Source organism: Vidua macroura, chromosome Z (assembly GCF_024509145.1).
Source record: "Vidua macroura isolate BioBank_ID:100142 chromosome Z, ASM2450914v1, whole genome shotgun sequence".
Classification (NCBI taxonomy): domain Eukaryota; kingdom Metazoa; phylum Chordata; class Aves; order Passeriformes; family Viduidae; genus Vidua; species Vidua macroura.
Genome location: NC_071611.1, coordinates 29,783,909 through 29,805,443, shown reverse-complemented (window position 1 = coordinate 29,805,443; position 21,535 = coordinate 29,783,909). Strand labels below are relative to the sequence as shown.

The 21,535-nt window shown below is 34.4% G+C and overlaps 1 protein-coding gene across 2 annotated transcripts in view; it reads right to left on the bottom strand.

The window, feature by feature from the left end:
* Positions 1–5,101: 5,101 nt before the first annotated feature.
* ADAMTS6 (ADAM metallopeptidase with thrombospondin type 1 motif 6) overlaps positions 5,102–21,535 on the bottom strand; it is a 133,212-nt gene continuing 116,778 nt past the window's right edge. For both annotated transcript variants that reach the window (XM_054003727.1, XM_054003728.1), the window contains exons 20-24: positions 17,669–17,798; positions 13,984–14,188; positions 10,285–10,461; positions 8,964–9,120; positions 5,102–5,318 (exon numbers count right to left, since the gene is read on the bottom strand). In XM_054003727.1, coding sequence (XP_053859702.1) covers positions 5,209–5,318; positions 8,964–9,120; positions 10,285–10,461; positions 13,984–14,188; positions 17,669–17,798 — 779 coding nt within the window. In that variant the 3' untranslated portion in view covers positions 5,102–5,208. The remainder of the gene's footprint in view (positions 5,319–8,963; positions 9,121–10,284; positions 10,462–13,983; positions 14,189–17,668; positions 17,799–21,535) is intronic.

Sequence of the window (21,535 nt, the reverse complement as noted above, 5' to 3'; positions counted from 1 at the left end):
TTGTGTCCTGTCCAGCTCAATGAAAATATCAGTCTGATGTAGAAACAGAAGAAAATAAATGACACGTGGTGCTTAGGTGGTATGCCAGTCTAAGGGATGCAGAATCCTTAAAATGTACACCACCCCACATTTTGAGTGGTTCATTTTCCTAAACTGGACATGAACTTCCACTTTAGCTGGGCCAAATACACTTGGGAAATGACCAATGCCCTAGTTCTGTAATGAACCTTGTTCTGTGGCTGGCTGAGCCCTTATAAATCTGTTTGGGATTTCATCCTGATTACTGCATGGAAATACTCTTACACCATTCTGTCTAGAACGAAGATTCGAGGGACCACACAGAAGCAGTCATCCATCCCTTCCACCTAATTGTTTGTGGTGAATGGAAAATAGCCAGATAGGGTGTCAATTCTTGCAGAATGATAGCCTCAGTGTAGTAATGGCCTTCTACAAGACTATTGGATTGATGACTGACTGCCTCCAGATGAGGCTCCCAGGACTCGTCCGAAGTCCATTGCAGTAAACCTCCACAGAAGAGGACCCAGAAGAGTCCTGGGTCTTGGTTCCGAGTAACAACAACAACAACAACAACAACAACAACAAGTCAGAAGAATAATGAAAGCCTGTTCAGAATTCTACAGAGGATATGTAAAAATGCTTCTTGTACATCAGAGAGCTTCAGATAGAACAGCAAGTATACTCAAGAACGGTATAGAAAGGAAGTCAGGGAAAGGAAAAAACAGTATCTCAGGTAAAAATGGTGCTCATTTCCTCAAGAAATAAACTGAAAAAGTGTAACAGAGAATCATAATAGTAGGATTGGCCCCAATATCAAATTCTGGTGAAAAAATGCACTTTCAAAAGACTGGAGGGATTATTTTGTGTCAGGAGTTCTACAGTCATCATGGGTTATGCCAGGTTTAAGGTAGTAGGAGAAAAGGAGGGAGAAACACCTTGATTTCAGTGTTCTCAGCTTGTCATTATAATACCAGTGGGAAAAAACAGCACTACAAACTGAACAATAATGGGAAATCTATCAGATTATAATTTAGTGCGAATGTATGGGAGGAAAGTCAACAGCTTTACAATGACAGAGAAAACTGTCACTAAACTGTGTTATTTACTAAGACTACTCCATCTTTAACTTTTGATCTAAAGGCAATAAAATTTTGTGATCAAGCACAGATAGAAATACACATATTTTTAAAACAAGCAATTGATTTTTGAATCCTTAATTGTAGATAGAATAACAAAAATACCCAAAATTAAAAAATACATCATTAATACATTTAAGATTCTTTCTTTAACATCTTATTCACAAGAGTGGTGTGTTTATGTTCATTAAACCAGAAACTAGATTTTAATTCAGAAATAAGAAATATTTCATAGGACCTGATCAGAGATTTCTATGGCAAGTTATTTGTACTGTGCCAGGTAAAAAAGAAAGCATCTCTCAGCAACAGTTACCCAAGCACAAAGTCTACTGAAATTACTTTCTTCTTTATATTTAAAAATATCATGGCTTCAGATAAACTTCAGATAAAACCTTAAAAGCTCAATGCAAGAAGGACATTTTATTGTTATTATTGACTGGCTGTAAATGAAATAATTCCAAGAAGTACAGAATAATTTTGCTGCCATTAATTTCATTCTTGATCTACATCACTGTTTAAACTAAAATATTACTTAATAATGTACATGAGCATATTCTTGATTTTTCCTTTTTGTTATTTCCATATTTGCTTATATATGACAAATATTGCTGCTGCCCAGGACAGGATTCTAGCATAACATAGATGTTACTTCAAAGAAGACACTTTATATATATTTTGATGCATCGGATGAAGCAAACATTAAGCATACAGAATTCTAGTAACTGTAAGTAAGGGAAGAGACAACTGTACCATGGGTATCAATCTTAAAATCTGCACTTTTATTTTACTAAATTATCTATGTTAAAAACAAATCTGTGCCTGGTGTGGAATTTCACTGCATCAAGTGTTACAATATTTTTGTTTTTATTACAAGTAGGAGAATGCATGTAGAACAAGTGTTAAGAAACATGACAATAAATTAGAATATAATTTACAAAAGCAAAAATAATAATAAAGTAACAGTGTACCACATTAATACTGAGTATAAAATAATAAGCAACTAATCACAATAATACAAAGGTAATTTCAGTCTGTATTATTAAGGATATCTATGTGACATTCACTCCTTTATAAAGTTCCTAACGAAATGGACTATTTTGGATGTATACACCTTGAAGGATTAATCTTAGATTTTTATTTCTGTTTTGATCTTTATCAGCTGATAGTATTGCTCAGCGGAAGTACTGGCACCAGGTTTCTGCATCTTGTATTGTACTGTTTGATTCTAGGTCTGTCATATTTATAGCCTGCACAAAGATTCCTTTTGTCACTATTTAGGAATATAACACTATTTAGCTTAGATTATATAGATGGCTACAGTGTAGCAGCAGCAATGAACTGTGCTGTTGAAACCAATTATTTTTCTTTGAATTAGGTTTCATATTTCAGTCTTAGTCTGTAGTGTTGCTTAGTTTGCAAATCCATTTACATTCTGTGTTTTGTACCCTTTAACAATACAATTCAACATGGCTCCAGGCAGTTCTTTAAATTCCAGCCTCAGTGCTGTTATATTGCAGAGTAAACATCAGAATCCCCGATGTTCTAGCACCAGTAAGAGAGCAAAATGTGTCTTTGGAAACATTCCTTACAATTTTCATGTCCTAAGTGAGGTAAAAAGAAGGGCTTCTTTTCAATACAGAGAAAACCCTTTTCTCATTAGCTGAAATGACACATTAGCTGATAAACAAAATCATGCCCTGGAGAAAAATGGACCTTGATACAAAGAGGCCTCTTGCTCAGGGAATGTTGTAACAACCCTTACCCTTTCATCATACTTCTGATCTAACCAGGGCATGTTAGCACCAAGGTGTTCTGTCAAAAGGATATGGGAAGTCAATTCACTTAACAGACAAGGACTACATACTGCCCTTATCTCTATGTGCAACTCCCAAAAATTTGGGATGTTTTTATCTACTGGTGTCAGTTTTAACAGGAGTTGTTTACATGGTGATGAGAGCAACAGATAACAAGCATATGTGAATACATGCAAGCCAAATTAAAATTAATTCCACTGGTCACAAGTGTACAGAAGTGGAAATACTGGCAAGAGGTAGCAGATGACAGGAATTTGATGGTCATAAGTACAGACATGGGGTTACACAAAACCCCTTGACAGATTGTCAATATGTTGGGGGAATTTCATAGTATGAGTCCTCATAACAGTATCTGTTGTTCCATGTTAATTCACATTAGTAAGTAGCGTGCAACATATGTGGATTGTTATTGGCAAAATACATTGGTACACTTCAATATCATATTTTGAAATAATTTTTCACTGAAAAGATTATCTTCTTTTAAAAAGTGCTATTTGAGTTAGAATTTGTAACACGTTATTGTTCACATAATTTTAACTGCTTTATAACAAAGGAGTCATGGTTGGACACACAATCACATTCATGAAGTACCTGTTGCAAAATTCAAATGTTCAAGTACAATATATTATTATAAAGAAATACCTACTTTCCTCATCTCCTTGTTGAGACTGTTACTGAAAAGTGAGGGGGAAGAGGAGCATGACAATTAACTTTTTAATGTTATATTCCCGATTGTGACTTGCCTAAGAAGTTTGGTTTCACTTTTAAAAATGCTAAGTATTTCCTGAATATTAAAAATAGGGTAATATGAATAAGTGGAGTATGGCGGTGAATAGTTAAGGCATCTAGCTTCTAATTTACAGGCATGACTTTGTTCCAGTCTCATGCTGAAAGCTGCCCCTTGCTTAAATATGGTCCAGCTTCAAATAGGTACCTGGCCATTTAGGTGAAGGTGGCCAGAAGAACAGCCATCCCTTTTCCCGTGTGCCTTATTCCAGGCACAGGCCTCTTGGCTCAAACACACTTTTGATTTCTCATTTGAACAGAACCTAGATACCTCCGTGAGTCACTTATTCTTTGGTTGCAATCCTTGCCACTCAGATGCGGTCTCCTGAATAGAACATTCACATACTCCTTCTCATAAACAATACCTCTGCTATGGTAAAAAAAGGAGGGAACATCTGGAATCTATTTTAACTTTCAGCTTTGCAAAGGATTGTTGCTATTACACAGTAGGCTTATCATTTGCATTCAAATTCCTCAGTTTTGGAGGATCAAAGCTAACACATAAACCAGATCTAGAAGCCCACAAAGTTGTTTCTTCTTTGTCGCTGGAGTCAAAGTGTAAGTCCTAAACAACCTTTATGGTAGTAGTGAAGGAACTGGCAATCCAGTCTTCACCACTGCTGGGGTCTGCCTCCCCCATGATACTGAAATATGTTCCTTTCAGTGGAGTTCTGTTTCACTTGTACAATGGTAAGATGGCTATAAACCTGCAGTGAAGATTTCATTTTGTTTCATAGCACACTTGTATTTCATGCACCACTGCAATAACTGTTGCACCTCTTAAAACTAAGTCCCTCATGGTTGTTCTATTTAGTATAGCTTTATATATGGCTCACAGCAGTGTTCAGGAAATATGGATTACTCCAAAGGGAAATAGGTGGAATGAAGGAAAAATACTTTTTTTTCTAAAAAATTTCTGCTCCTTAAATAACATTTCCAAGCTCATTTTATAATTTAAATTGTGGTGTTGTATCAAGAGATAAAATAGTTAAGATTTTTAAGCTATGAATTAACTTTTTTTTTGACTCTTCTTTACTTCCATAGTAAACCAACTCATAAGAACTACATTTTAAACAGTTTTAAATAGAAATGGATTCAGTGTCATTGCTAAGTCCATAATAAAAGTTATTTTAATGGTCCATGGATGTAAACAGACTATTGGATTTAGTCAAAAGAACACAAATGTTCCACAGTAAGCTATTCTATATGTGTTGTGTGAATCTTTCAAATTTGGGATCCCCTCATACTGTGTCCAGCACTTTGGATTAATAAATCCCACTTCACAGAAGTTAAAATAATATTGAAATGCTGTCAGCTGGGGCTGACCAGTGGTTATGTTTTCCACAGGGTAATGCATTTGCAAGGACATCAATCTTGTTCCGCTGTGTGGCTCTCTTCGATGGACACTCTTCCACAATGATAAAAACAAGGCACATTCTTCTGCTTCCTGTGGGTCAGTGTCCTTGGCAGGTCTTGCAGCACATCTGTCTGAAGTATGCTCGACTGCAGAACTTGAACTTCAGCACCAGTGGGCAATATGCCACTTTGTTCACATCTTTGCACTCTAATAATTAAGAACATTAAAGAGAAAAAAATCAGATATCTAAGTTAAAGTACAATGAAAAATTGGTGTTTAACATGCTTCTCTATCCAGTTTTGAAATAGATAATGGTGGCAGATGAAGTAGCCTGTTCTTCATAGGACTGTGGTTGAATGGCGAAGATCTAGCAGAGTTCCTTTTGTTTCTAGTAACAAGTGTTAATAAGTTACAGTAAGCTACATGCACAAGCTCTGCCTTGCTGAACTTTGTGGCTAGATCAGGTGATATTATGATATTAACTATAATTTTACATTAAAAAACCACAAAATGTCACTATGCCTCCAGCTAAAGAAATTGCAAAGATGTATCATGAAATATAAGAAAAACTGAAATGACATAAAAATAGACAAAACAGTTTTTCAGGTAAACTTTTAGATGGGTTTTAGCAGTCTAGATTCAGCAGACATATATGTATTTAAGAAAATAGAATAATTCTGAATAGATTTCAGGTGGAGTGGTAGATGATAGTTGTAGTTGATGGATAGTGATGATAGTGGTAGTTCACTTCCAGCAGAAAATGCAACATTAGCTTCATCAGTGGCAGCCCATCAAAACCACATCTACAATACTATAAATCACCAATGAAAAGTTTGAAAACTCCAGAGCTAAAGCACATGTAAAATATGACAAGATTCAATGCAACTTTCTTTTAGTATTTCTGTATCCCCAAAATTTTGATTCTTGTTCTATGCAAACAACCCGTACTTTCCCGAAGAAAAATTTTCCAAGTTTCACCAACATGATCATTATACTGTAGAGTGGCTCAAGCTTCCTCAAAACCCTGTATGATTTTATCTTTGGGTAACAAAATTAAATTGCTAAGAAATTGTTGAACAGGTTCCATAGTCTGTGAGCACAGGCATTTAGCAAACAAAGGGAATTGGGTTTGCTGGGGTTTGAAACAGGAAGAGAGCCCCCCTGATAATCTGACCCTGCTGCAAATCAGCACATTGCTGCTGAAGTTGATTTTGCCCCACAGTGGAGCCCAAAGCACGAGGCAGTGCTTGCTACAAGGTAGCACATGGACAAAGACCCTGTGTGTGGGCAGGTATGCTCTGCTACACACATGCATGCTGAAGTGGAGAAACCCTCTCTCTGGGAGACCTGACTCCTTCCTTGAAACCCAAATACTGATAGATCACATCCCACTGTACCTGCAGAGTGACAGAAGCGAGCACAGAGGCACGGCATGTCCCACTCACAAATATATTCATGACATAATATCATAGCTCCAAAAATTTTTCACAGAAAATACTACTTTTCCAAAAATAGTTGTGCTCTTTAGGATTAATTCACTCTTGAAATATTTTCATCATCTCCAGGATGGTGAAAAAGATAAGCCTCACTGTTTAAAGGCTGACACTTTACTGAACTAAGAGATGTCAGCTCCTCTTGTGTCTAAGAGGACTTTTTTAAAGCAGAAAATGTGTCAAACCTGCTCATTATTCTGCAAATCCTGTTTGTACTTCTCCTATTCACTATTTAACAGCAGCTGTAAAAAATTAATAAATTAGAATATATGTATAAGAAATACTTGTAAAAGTATTGAAAAAATACCTTGAAGATAGAATTTTTGCCTAATTTTGGGATAGGGCAACCTTAGTCTTTCACAGATTGCAGCAAAATTCTTCTGAAATTATCTAAGAATATTAAACTGTTAAGTGTTTTGAGATAAATATCTCCAGTGTGAGACATAAACAAAAATGGGATGCTAAGTGGCAATGTGTTGGGAACTATATCCTTCATAAGATACTGTCCTATATCTTTTTCCCTGTGATTCTTCCTAACTGTGCTAATGAGCCTGGATGGCTGTCAGTAAGGAGCTGGCTTGCACCTGGCCCAGAGTGCAGGCCAAAGAACTGACAACCATCTGGAATACAGTATAAGTGTTTTTCAATATTTTCTATTTGTGGACCCCAAAAATTTTCAAATGAAGGTGTGGGTCCCTAAAAACACAATTACCAACAGACTCCCTGTACATAGCTAGCCTGCACAGTTCTACTGTGGCCACCCAGTGTACAGAGATCACACACAGAAAACCCCCAGTTGCATTTTTCTATAAGAGATTAGCATATTTTCTGATAATACTGAAGAATTATTCGTGTAATTACTATAAATAACAATATGACCTTGTCATCTAGAAATTAAGAGGAGACTGGGACTGAATCATGTCCACTTATAAGTAATTTATTACCTTCCTTACTTTGGACTGAAATCAACATCTGTGTCTGGATATAAAATAACATGTAGCCTGTGAGACTTAAAAGGCAGAAAATTTCCTAGATTGATAATTATCACTTAAAGATTTCTTGAGAGCGCTAAACAGAAATAATGCAAACTTTACTAAAAATAGTGAATTACAGTGTTCATACATTGAAGCATAAGTGTATTTCTGGGAGCTTTTTAGTATGCTCCCATTTCATCACAGACATCTCTATTTGCCAGACTTTTATAACAATTTTGAATCTATGGCATGGACATTGATGGATAGAGTAGACATTGAATGACCACCAAATCTGAGAGACTGCAGGAAAAACTTGCCTTTAAAAAAATTTAAATCGGAGCATTTGTTCCACATAAATAGGACATTAAACTCCAATGTAGTAGGAGATTTTGTGTAAAAAGTACTCAATTATATACTGCACAGAGATGAGTTATGTTAAAAGCAGCAGTGCTAGCAACATTGCAGTCAGGTACTCAAAATTTAGGGAATATAAAAATTTTGGGAATAAGTGTTTTAGAACAACTGCTTTTGCTGTGTAATCTCTTGATAGTTTGGAGAATTTTCTATTCCTTTTCTTCTTCCACACAAAATGAATTATACTTATCTCATGAGCAACTATTCTAAATTTTATAATCAATGAGCAAACGTTTTTTACTGCCTAGAACTCCAAATCTACTTTGAAGTCAGCATTTCATAATAGTTTGGTCTAGACCATTTACATGTTCAGATCCAAAGTATTTAATAAATGTGAATAAGCTTATTTTCACAATATTATCTCATATATTTGCTACCAAAAATATATTCTGATGAAGTGAGTTAATAGTCTGATTAAATTGGACTGTATAGTGCAAAAAATACTATAATTATTTTGAACAGGTATTATAAATAATATATTTAAAAAAAAAAAAAGTTAGAAGAAGCTGAAAGGATGTCAAAGTGTAACAACAGACTTGTTCTTACAAGAACCACGTAGCATGAAATCTATGGTCCCGGTCTTCCAATGAACACTATTTTTTGCTACTACATTGTTGTGTTTAACACTGATTAGGCAGGTAGGTCAGTGGATGAAAAGTGTATGATGCTCCCCCTGCAATTATGAACATTTCCATTGAACTCATGAAGAGATTAGAAAATCAATGACACAAACAATAGTATTTTGTCTATGACTTAGGCTATATATATTTTAAGGACATTTTTTTAAACAACCAATGTGTATTTATGTTTTCATTGACTTTACCATTGAGCTACAATGACTAAGCAGAAAATAATTTTTAAAAAGTCATTCACAGCCTGAGAGATGATGTCATATAGACTTTTACTAATGCAGCAATACTGACTACACTTTACTCTTTTCAGAATAAATTATATTAAGATGGTAGACTTACCCTCTGTGTTGGAAATGGGAGTACTGTCACATTTACTTTCACACTGCTGCATTGATGGAGGTCTGAGAGTTTCTGGACACTCACTGGATGCTTGTCCAGTATATGACAGGCACTGTACTGTTCTCATCTGTTGCCCAAGACCACACTGTGCAGAACACTAATGAAGGAGAAAAAAAATTTTAAACCCTGTGTCTAATTTTTAAATATATAAAAAAGCAACAGGAAGCAATCAGAAACACTTCATATCCACAAATTTTAAAGAAGACAGGCATCGGAAGATGTTTGATTAATAGAGAAAAGAATTATCATAAAATATTCCACAATTTTTTCAACGCATGTGAGCACTCGTCTCTCAAAGAAAGAAATTGCAATGCAATATTGACTCCCTGAACAGTTCAGATTTGAGATATCAGAATATAATTTACTCTATTTCATATATCATACTGACACTTTAGAATAGAGAAGAAAAAAACCAAAGAAAACAAGAATCCAAATCTGCTACAGGACTTTTTTTAAGGGAAAAGTAGATGTCTTTCAAACAAAAAGACTTTGCTGTTTGAAAACATTTTTAATTTCTGTAACTAAGTAGTTACAATTTTAGTACAATATTAGTTAAATATAAAAGTGGATCTGAAGAATCACCATGACAAAAAAGCCAACTAGACTGTAATATTGCAAATGATTTTCCACTGGTTAATTAAATAAAATGCATTAGAGGAAAATTGCTCCACAAACAGAAAAGTTTTCATTAATTTAATATTCTAAGAGCAGGCCATGGATCACTAATGAGATGCAAAAACATAAAGAAAGAAGGAAACTTAGTAAGTCATATTTTGAAGCACGGCATAATGGCACATTATTCAGCCTGTCCAGGAGTAATTTAGCTCCCTGTATGATAATTCAATCTCTTATGTAAAAAATTATATTGATCTCAAAATGTGTTTTTTTTCAGAGATAGATAGACACACCTATCTGCTACTACAATAGGAATTGACTTTATATTTCCATTATGTTTCTCAAGGAAGTTAAGCGTGTTTTAAAAATAGTATATCCTGCATCACTGTTGGAGCTCCAAAATACTCTTTAAAAAAGTAAAAATGTTTTTTTCTTTAAAGTGCATATAGAAACTCATTCAGTAGAAACTAGATTGCTCAGACAATCATCACAAAGAATCATGTTTCAATCTGACACAAAAGGGGAGAATCTTTTTGTTTCCCTCAGCCATAGGAACCATCTCTTATCTATCTCCAGAGACATCTTAGGCTACAGGGTGCTAATATGGGAGACTAACAGCAATGAAAACTTGCATGAACTGTCTCACCTGTCCCCAGTCTCCAGCAACCCAGCGAGGAGGAGGACATCGGCCTAAACTACAGCGGATGCGCACTGGCGGCTTGTTCTCATCTTGGCATTGTGCAGCTGGAAAGGTTTTTAGAAGATCACTGCTTTTGCACAGGACAATTCGGTGTTTGAATCCTGGGCCACACTTTGGTGTGCACTGAAAAAAAGAAATTATTCAAATAAATAATTATAATCTCAGTAAAACACCAATGAAACTCAGATATGCAATTTGTAAAACAGGACATGATGATTTATGATCTTACAATTCAACTATAATCAAAATACAGTAATAATAATTTTTGAATGTTTAGAAACACACATAAGCTGACTGAAGATTGTTTCATTATGTACAAGCTCTTGTAAGTTTTAAATTTCCTTTGCTGCTTGTATTTAGACTACAATGATACTATTTATGTCAGGCTTAAGAAAACACTGTGAAGTAGAAAGGTCTGCCACATGTAACACTATTATGAAACCAATTTTAGTGTTTCAATAATTAAAAATAAGACAGTCTGTTCTTAATATCACCTTAATACCATCTTCATTCACTTCACTTTATCCACAGACAATGAATACATTTTTTCATCAATACACAAAAGGAAAGATAAATGTTGGATTTGACTTCATAGACTTCATAGAAACATCATTCAGATCTATCAAAATATGATAACCTCTCCTACAGTGTATGCTTTCCTCTCTTTTCCTATTTAAATTTTAACTCTTATTTCACAGTTTTCCCTCCTTTTATCTCTCTTGTGCTAGTCTGAAAGCAGAAAACAAAACAGCCACTTGAAAAGAAGCAGGCCTGATGATCACTGCTTTTCCTCATCTTCCTTTACCATGGTGCTGCTGCCATTCTCTTTCCTTTTTGCTACTGACCATTAACTGTCATACACAGTTGCATAATGAGGAAGAGACAAGTGCTAACAAAATTAAAACTCAAGACCTTTCCCAAATCAGCCCCTTTTTTGACATGAGATATTGTAAGCACAGTTTTAGAATCCTTTATTGGCATGTTAACCATTATCCCATAAGCATATCTGCAGTATTTGATCGGAATCAGTTTTTGACAGCATAAACTTTACATGCAGATTATGCTAACCTGTTCAAAACTGGAACTGCCTTTAATATGTAGAGACAAAACAATATTTGGGAAACAACATTATGTGGAACTGGAACAATATTCAAGAGATCACATACCAAAGGCTTTCCAAACATCCAAAACAATTCACTATATCACTGGGGAAAAAAGAAACACCCCTAAGATTAATTAAAAAAAAAATTACTTGAGTGAGGCAAACTTAGTTGTTTCATGCCTAATCTTGAAGCATCTTTTAATAATTTATAGAATTTTTAAAACAGTTCCAGAGTATTATATAAGGATATACCCTATAAATATGTAAAATTTTGTATCTCTATCTACATATACCTCAAAACAAGAAGAAAATCTCAAAAGGGAGGCACCTGAACAAGTCCATATAGAATGAAAAGGTTTATTCCAAATGTTATTTCCGCTCGGATTTAGGATCTTAAACTGGGCTGCATAAAGATGAGTCTTGCATTTGAAGATTATAATCCAGAATGCAAAATGGATATATTATACTTTCTTTAAAATGTAAGCTTTTCTACCCTATTTGATCTTTTTCTACCGAGGTACAGCCTCTTTATCTGCAGTAGTTCAGTATTCAGAATTTTGATACGGAATAAACAGTTTCAAATGTCTCTATACTTCAACACCAAATGTTATGCACACTGCCTACTAGAAAACTAGATGGAAGAGGGAAGTAAGAGAAGATGTCCAGTAGAACTACACAAATAATACTAATGATAAAGAGAGACCAAAACCCAATGACAGTTATTATGTGAGGTCTTTGAAGTTATAATGATGACTGATCAGTTTTGGTCCAAATTTCAAGAAGTGTTATGAGTACTTTCTCCCACATGTATTTCATGCAAAATGCATGACTTTTTAAGTAGGAAGTAGAAGTATGTGCCCCTTCCCAGCTAAGTGCTTAAAAATCACATCAGTCTGTCAAAACAAACAGAAAAGTGACAATGTTGAAAGGACTGTGTCAAAATGTCAAAACCCAATTGGCCTGTGAGGTTCCATAATCTATAGAGAATGTTAGTAAACAAGCAACAAGGACTAAACTTTGAGTTTAGGAGCATCTTCCTTCTAGTACTAATTGAAGACACAATCTTGAATCTATATGTAAGATGCCATCTGAGAAAGATCTTCTTCCAGCTACTGGTACCAGAAGAAAAAAACATTCTCTTTTCTGGACTTATAGCATAAATTCTACCAAGATGGACTACACTGAATCCCAGAAATGGAAGTGAAAGAAGGAAATAGGTTGCCTTCAATAATACTGAATCACTAAAAATAATAAACACCAATAAAATTTAACAAAAAGATTGTACACTTCCAAAGAAAATTAAAAGAAAATATCCAGATAAGCCAAACGAGGAAAAATTATCTTCCATTACTAAATGCTTCTATAATTTCTGATTGCCTTTGTGGAAGTCATGAAGGCAAGTTATATGTGCTTGTCTGATAAGGCTCTTCCCGACAAATCCTTAGAATATTTTTTCTGCTTTTTAAAATAATTAGCCTGAAAAATATAAAAGGAGTAGTTTAGAGTGGGTAGATGAATTCTGTCAAAGCTCAACTATCACAAAGTGTGAAAAACCTTATGGCACTAGCTAATAATTACTACATTCCAATGGGAAAGACATCCTTAGTTTTCATTTCAATTTGATAAAACCATGCTTACATTCTCCTAAGGACTTCATCTAACCAGTATGTTTACAAAATGTTTCTGTTTCTCTGACCAAAAGGATACATAATTTCTTGTTAATAATCACTGAAAATTTTAAAAACATGTAATTATATTGAGTATCAACAAGTGCATAACCAGATAAAACAGTTCTGTAATTGTTTTATTTGTAATATGCATTGTTTTGAAAATGAAAATAAAACTTCATCTCTTGCATTCCAGAGAAAATTAGCAGGGTTTGCCATTAGTTTCAATTGGAGGAGTATTCAACTCTTCATTTTTTAAGTTCACTCTTGTTTTCCTTTTCATGTTTCTGTCAGAAATTCATATAAACACACATATAAAAATGTTTACATTTATAGTACTATAGGGATTTTAATATATTATATTTCTGGAAACCATTAACAGACCAAAAAAAAAGCAACTTTTCTTATTATATTAAAATGGTACCATCAGTCAAGACAGTCTGCCAAGCTACACAAATAAAATCCATACCAGAAGGAAACCTGGTACTTTTTCACAATCCCAATTAATTATCACAACCAGAAGTTTAGCAGAGTTTGAATCTTTAAATTAGAATTATTTTGTTCAAAATCATTACATGATCTTGCTGCATAAAAGCCTAGATATTATAACAGAGTGTAAAATTACTTTAGGTAACCAGTATGTGATACCTGTGGGAGAGAAGGAGCTAATTTAGGGTATAGTGACACTCTGTAGGTTATGGGCATTTTCAGAAGAGGCAGGAAACAAAACAACGAGGCACAGGTGAAACATCGTCTGGGAAATTTTCCTATTAATCCTTCACTTAGCAAGCTCTGACAGAAAAAGTGCTAATATTGAGTGGTCAGAGGTCCTGCCTCCACTATTACCAATGAGCTAACACAGTGAAATTTCCTTACCTCTGACCAGTCCAGAGCAACCCACTGTGGGGGGCAGGACTGGTTGTTGCAGGGCTCTTTTTCAACAGGCCTGTGTGTTAAACAGTTGGCAGCATCCAGCGTCTCCTCCTCAGAAGGCCCAATCTTCCTGATGCAGAGAACTGTTCGTGAACGCATTCCTCCATCACAGGTCTTACTGCACTCTGACCAGTCTCCTATAAACCATCTGGATAGAAAATGTTAGGAGGCTAAGTTAAATACATTTCAGAAACAGAGTTGATAGCTACACAAACCAAGAATGCAAATAGCTTAAATCACTAAACCAAACTAATTTTAACAATGCACACATTCATGGTGAAATAAAGTAGAAATTTATGTGTCTTTTTACTAAATATTTTAATTTATGCCTCACTGCAATTGTATCTTCCAATAATAACACTACTTTGTATTTTCTAGAGCAGCAATTTCCATCCTAGCCTACAGTAGTTAGAAAGGAGTGTTTGAGCCTGACAAAACTGAAGCTATTTATGTAGGTTTGTATTGGACTTGCCTGAAATAATTTCTGTGAAAATGGTTTGCAACTGGAAATGTTTGGGAACCATTGCTGAAAGTTACATCACAAGTTAAAAGCGAAGGTGTTTGCCTCTTTAGTATCATTACAATAAAATATTTTTTTCTCAAAATTGGGTGTTTTGAGAGTTAATTCTCCTATGATTATGAGACATTTGTAAACTTTTTAATAAAAGACTACACTGAAATGTAAAATATTCTAATTTTTTAAACTGAAGCAAACACTAGTTAAGACATTAATTCATCTCATAAAAACAATCATCTCAACAAACTCCTTTAAAATTTAAAGAATTGCATTATAGGTAGTAGAGGGAACTTCTGTTTCTGCATAGGTAGTAGAAACCAAGAATTATAAATCATATTAGATTTCTTTGTACTACTGCAGAGCTTAAAGCAGCTATTAATCTGGCTGCGACGTTATATATTTCTACATATGAATGGCTAATGCAGCTCAATTAAATAGAAATATCTCTTCATATTGACGAGCACATTTGGTCTTCAGTATTTTTTATGTTGATTAGTTATTCGCCAGAGTCATCCTTAAAAAGGATGAAGTCAAGTATGCTATCACTTGTTGCCAAAATGCCAAAATTGCCAGGCATGTCAGTCACGGTGGATGTTCCTGGTGGTATGCCTGGAGCTACCTCATAAGATCTGTCATTTTCTCAAGCTGCTGCTAAAAAAAAGTGCTGCTATCCTCGTTTGTGTTACATTATGTGTAATATATCCTAATATGAAACTAGATCGATGCAGAGATTGAAAAAATTATGTAATATTCTGTCATTACTTTCCCAGCAAAAGGAAGTTAATTTTTGATTCTTCATCAAAAAATCTTATCCTTTCACCACAAGAGGGGGAATCTGAAGCTCTTCAGAGCTTTCAAGAGGCTGCAGAGTTAATTTTTAATTGGTATTATGATTTGCTCTAGTGACTTTGCTCTCAGGTACCTTTAATATTTATACTGTATGGTAAGACAGCACTATTCCTAATTCATAGAAATAGAAGAGCATTTTCTTGAAATCTGAAATGTAAGAGTTACTGTAATAACAAACAAAGTATTGAAAACAAACATAGTCTTCTGCTGTTCAAAGACATCAAGTATAATGTAACTGGCATTCAGTTAAAAAGGGTATAATTTTCATTGCTTTTGGTATGCACCATGAGAAAAGTAGAATTGTGCTAATTAAAAAGGGAAATATTTGGCCAGTCCAAGTAAACATAAAGTCTTACTGCATGATAAAACTTTCTGTCAAAACAGTCAAACTTCTTTGGATAACTATCTGTTATTTGAACAGCCTTCTACTAGATAACTTACAGAATCAGGAATTGACAACCTTTCCTTAGTTTGGCACTTAGTATTCACTCTGTGGGGGAACATTAGAATGGAGGCCAACATGGATTGAATTGCTGTGATATGTTGAAGTAGATGCTAATTAATACACTCTACCTATTTTCTGAATATTGATGTCTTGACTTTTAAGATGTTCATCAATGTCCCCGTTGTAAAGAATGGGGAATCCAAAAGCTTCCCACTTTGTGGGCTGGGTTTTGTTAGTTTATGGGGTTTTTTTAAGTAGTGTCAGTGAAAAAAAAAAAACAAAACAAAAAACCATATCAAGCAAAACAACAAAAAGACTCCCAAAATTAAACTAGTTTGGAATAACTTTGTTAACATTACTTTTTAAAATGTTAATTTGCTAATAGTTAAGCCACACAAAGGAAGGGATTGGAATGTGTTTGGTAAAAATGAACCGATCAAACATGACTGCTTTTCAAGTCCTGCTCTCAGGTACACATAGTTGTTACACTCAGAGCCATGCCAAACAGTGTTATCCAAACAGAGGACAAATGCATATCCTTCCAGAATAAATATATATTTACACATAGAATGTGAGGACAATTATTTCAACCTAATTTAGACCTGTCTGACACAGCTTGTTCACACTCAAAGGTAACAACAGTGCAATGGCTTCACTTTGCTTTTTGCCAATTGATACAGGGGCATGAAGTGTAAGAGATAGTGCTCTGCCATCCTGAAACCAGGCACCACACCAGGGAAGAAGCTAATACTCCAGGAAGAGACTGACTTTAGTTGGAAGTTCATTGACCTGCTGTGATTTAATGCACAATAATCTTGTCTTATTCCTCACAGTGTCCTTCATGCCACAATTTAGCAGTTTCTAAGAGACATTTAGAGGTGATCACAGTATTGTACAGTATCTGCATTCAATCAGCATTAATGATTTTCACACCCAGTTGGAATACAGCTACAGGTTATCACCAAAGTCAAACTAACCAGAGCTTGGGAATCAATAAACTGTTGTATGTGTTCCATCTTTTCCGCAAGTTTTATTTGTCCCAAAGCATAAGGAAAGCTTTTGTTCACATGCTGATATTATTTTCTAGTACAAAATATCACAACTGTTTCTAAACAGGTTTTGTAGTAAGATTAAGGTATGCTCTATGTCCTTGCCAAACTTCATTTTTGATCAAATGAGCTGCTGTTTTTTAAATTATAAATATATAGCATACAGCTATCTTTAAAAATAAACCGAAACAGAATCTAAGCACCTAATCCTAAAGGCACACAGCATTACTCTACAACACTGAATATGCTGGAGAAAAGGTTTGACAAAACTATTAGCAGGAAATTGTTTGGTCTGCTTAGAAGTTTCTATATTTGTTACTTCTCATGTGAACACTTCAACACAAATGTTAATATAACATACTTTAAAATATGGCAAACATTTCAGATGCAATATTAATAACTAGGGTAAAGTTGCCTCACCCCAACATTTTTTTATCATTGTTGCCTTAACAAAGATCCCCAGTTCTACTCTGTGCACTACTCACTGCATAAGACACTCACATCCTAAGAAACTGTTTTACAAGAATCTATTTACTTACAGGGTTTGGTGTAGTTCAAACATCACTATTGTTCCTCAGTCAAGCAGAGATCCTCAATGCATTTTTCAGAGATGATTTAAGAGAAACAAGAAACTAAAAACCCTTTCTGATAATACAGGACATGAATACTAGATGAGAATCTTATTTGGTTAACAGGATTTATTATAGATTATGAGGACTTATCTTTCTATGCAAAACCAATGTCCATCTTAAGTGATTAATGACTTACTCAGGTGGGCAAGGCTCAGTGTTGCAGGCTCTTTGGTTTTCTGGAGGCTTACTGTCAGGGTCACAGTAATTGTTTTGTACAATGGAGCTGTCATCCAGCCTTTTACACACCACCTCTTGTTTCTGGACACCTTGAGATGAAATGAAAGACCATTAATTAATCATTCTTGCTCTTCTAATTTTTGAGTATAATTGTATTTCAACTATTGATTATTAATTCTACCATCCCACTTTATTTGGCCAAAGTCTACAGCAGTGAGAATTTAAATTCACTGAATGCCCCCTAGCCACAACAATTTTTACATTTTCCTTCAATTGTAGGCTGTTCCACTCTGAGAGGAATTTAAGGTTCTGTTGTTTTCTTTAAAAAAAAAAAAAAAAGGGAATATATTTATAAATTTACTAGAAGTTTGTTTTTGCATAAAATCCATTCTCTGTCTGCCATCCCCTCCTAGTAAAACACATAAATTTCCAAAGAAAACATCACGAAATAGAATGTGGTCACACTTCAATGCAGAATTATTGTTTACGTGCTCTGGTTTGAAACAAACCAGCAATACTGGGAAACAGTGTTGCATTTTCATATATTATCCTACAATTTTTTTTCAAAAAAATAATAGAACTATAATCCATTCTGAAAGAGGCAGTTTGCCTCTGTGAATATTCATTTTGCCTGGCACTTCCAGTTCCTCTTTCATTGTTAACCATCAACAGGGTAATTTGGAATTGATCATTACTGCCAAAACATGGTATATCACTGCCAAGGCAACATGATAAGGTTGTTTATTAAGCATACTTTCTGAGTTTTTTTTTTTTAAAGCAGTAAAGAACCACTGATATGATGACAGTATATTGTTGCAATACACACTGCCTTACTCCTCACTTAAAACATGCTGTAAGATGTTTATTAGAATTTTAAAATGTGTATTTGCAATTTACAGGCAGTTTTTATTGAACACGCATAGTTATAAATCTGAAATAATGGCATTATTTGTACTTAAAAGCTTAAAAAAGTCCTGTACCTTTCTTCAAAAGAGAAGTAATCATTTAACTTATTCCAAAATGTGAAATGCATATAATTAAATGGAGATTAAAACCTCCTGGCTTCAAATATCTGCTAACTTTACCTTACAGCCATGTCTTCATTTTAAGACATATATAGAATCATAGAATGACTTGGTTGCAAGGGATGTTAAAGATCATAGAGTTCCAAAACCCAGGATGTGGGCAAGGAGCCTTCCACTTGACCAGGTTGCTCAAAGACCCATCCAGCCTGGCCTTGAACACTACCAGGACTGGAGAGTCCACTTCCCTGGACTCACTAACCTCACAATAAAGAATTCCTTCCTAATATCTAATCTAAACCTGCTTTCTTTCTGTTTGAAGCCATTCCCACTTGTCGTGTCACTAAATGCTCTTAAAAAAAGTCCCTCTCCATCTTTTTTGTAGGTTCCCTTTGGATCCCAGATGCCTGCAATTAGGTCACACCTAAGCTGTCTCTTTTCCAGGCTAAACAAACCCAATTCTCTCAGCCTTCCCTTGTAGGAGGAAATAATATCCTCCTTTGGCTCTTGAAAAATAAGTGAAAGATCTAAATATATGAGAAGCTGTGACAAGATTCACCTTGAATTCTATAATCAGTGCAAAAACTGCCAACAGATGTCAATAACTCAAATAGGCCTGACAACCCAAGTAGGAATATTTCCAGCAATTTTCTGCTCACATTTCACTACAATAAGAAGTATTTAACAGCCCTAGACAAACAGCAATGCCAGTGATGTGGCACTACTAGCTGATATACAATTCATGTTGAGTTCTGACTAATTATTTATCCGTTCTATTGCAAACTGCCTTAATTCTCTTGGTTGAATCAGCAGAATGTGGACCTCATAATTATATTTTCCTCAAATATATTTGGTTAAAAATAATTTATACACAGTTTGGAATTAAGCATTGTAATAATGCATACCATTCTCAAAAATGTACTTATTGGATAACATTGATATTAATGTTATATTTTTACTGCATTTCCTACTGGCATCAGACGCATTTCCTTCTAGAATCTGGCTAAAAAATGGCACTCTTAACAAATTCATTTTTGAGGAATTTTGTAATAAGAAAATATTCTAGACTTCTATGATTGCAAAGTATCACTCAGCTTTAAAAAAAAATTTGCAAGTGTGTTATTAACTGAATGTTGTTCAGGTAGCATACCACCTGTAAGACAGTACTCACCCTATTTACTTACAGTGAAGAATCTCTAATTGATGCAAGGAGATACATTAATCCATTTTTTAAAAGTTCTGCAGCATATTGTCACACAGTATATAAAATTTACATAATTGCTGTCTAATTTTAGTATTATTTATTAAAAATCTCAGATAAAAATTCAGATAATAACTTTTAAGACAAGAAAAATAAATGGAAAAAGTTAGAAGTGCTGCTTTTATCCAGACAATAGATACAACTTGGTTATGCCCTGTATTGAAAAATTATTTTTAAATTATGAACTCTTCCCTGAGTATAAGGTCTCTTTTAAAAGTAATCTAAAAAGCACAGATAAACATGTTCATTTAAACACTGGGGAGAATAATTACAAGCAGTTAGATAGAAACACTCTGCTTTCAAATCTACAGATTTTTAGTTTATAATAAAAGACATAAAATGTCCTCATGACTAGTCAATGCAATCCTAAGAGAAAACAAAACTCCAGTGGTTTAAGTGACCACAATCTCCTGAGAACTGAAATGCTTTGCAGATTTCAATTCACAAATAGTCTGCATGACTTTCAGCAGCCAAATTTTAAATTACATGGAGCACTTTTATTCTTGAATTAAAATTGCAGGCATGTAAATGCTGTATCTATTTTTAAAAGCAATCCCAAAAATTGTGGCTTGCGATTGCAACAGTTAATTATAAAGATGCCAGTACCAATACATAGTGAAACTTGCATCTCTAAAACTAGTGCATGCTGGTTAACCCAGACATACTTTCTGAGCTCACTCATCAGATCACAAGATGTTCATCTCAAAGCCAAACTTATATCTTCTTTGATGATGAAATGTATGTTTTATTTGCCTAAAGATAGTTTCATAATTCATCTGAGGGCATAAAAGAAAAACATAGTAGGACTCACTCTAGATGGGTTATGAGCAGCAAAGAAAACTGAACAGCAACCAATTTACTTATGATAGTAATAGTATGCTATTTTATAAAAAAAATATTTAAAAATTATAAAAAACCTATGAGAATCTGAGATATTTAATCCATCTGGAGATGAACTCTAATAGAATTAATGAAATCCTAACCAATTCTTAGGACTACTGGCAAATTCCAGATAATAAATGCTGTCATTTGTTGCCATAATTGAACATGAAAGAAATTTAAAAGGGAGTAGGCAGTTATTTGAGTTATTTTTAAATGCATAAAATATAAAAAACATGAAGAAAGACTTAGTTCCTTTGCTAGATTTTTTTAAACAATACCACCAGAAGTTTACTGCTTTCTTAATACTTGTGGATCAGAACTGAGTAATACACTTTCTCTTGGGAAGTTACAAGATATAAGGAAGGACATGTCTGAGAGTTAATAAACTATAATTCTGCGATCTACAAGTGATATAACTGCCCTTTCCTTTCACTTTCCAGAATTTTCATTGTATTGTCTCAGTTCCTATTGCTACATATGTTATTTTTCATTTTCTTTGTGTTTCTCATTAAATAATATTCAGGTCCTTAAAGAAAATCTGTTGTTGCCATTAATTTTTTTCGGATTTCCCTGTGTTCTCGCCTTTCCCAATCCTCTCTCTATAGATAACTTAGCACTGTACATTGCAGTATTCTCTGGTATTGCTTTCATATCATCTTGT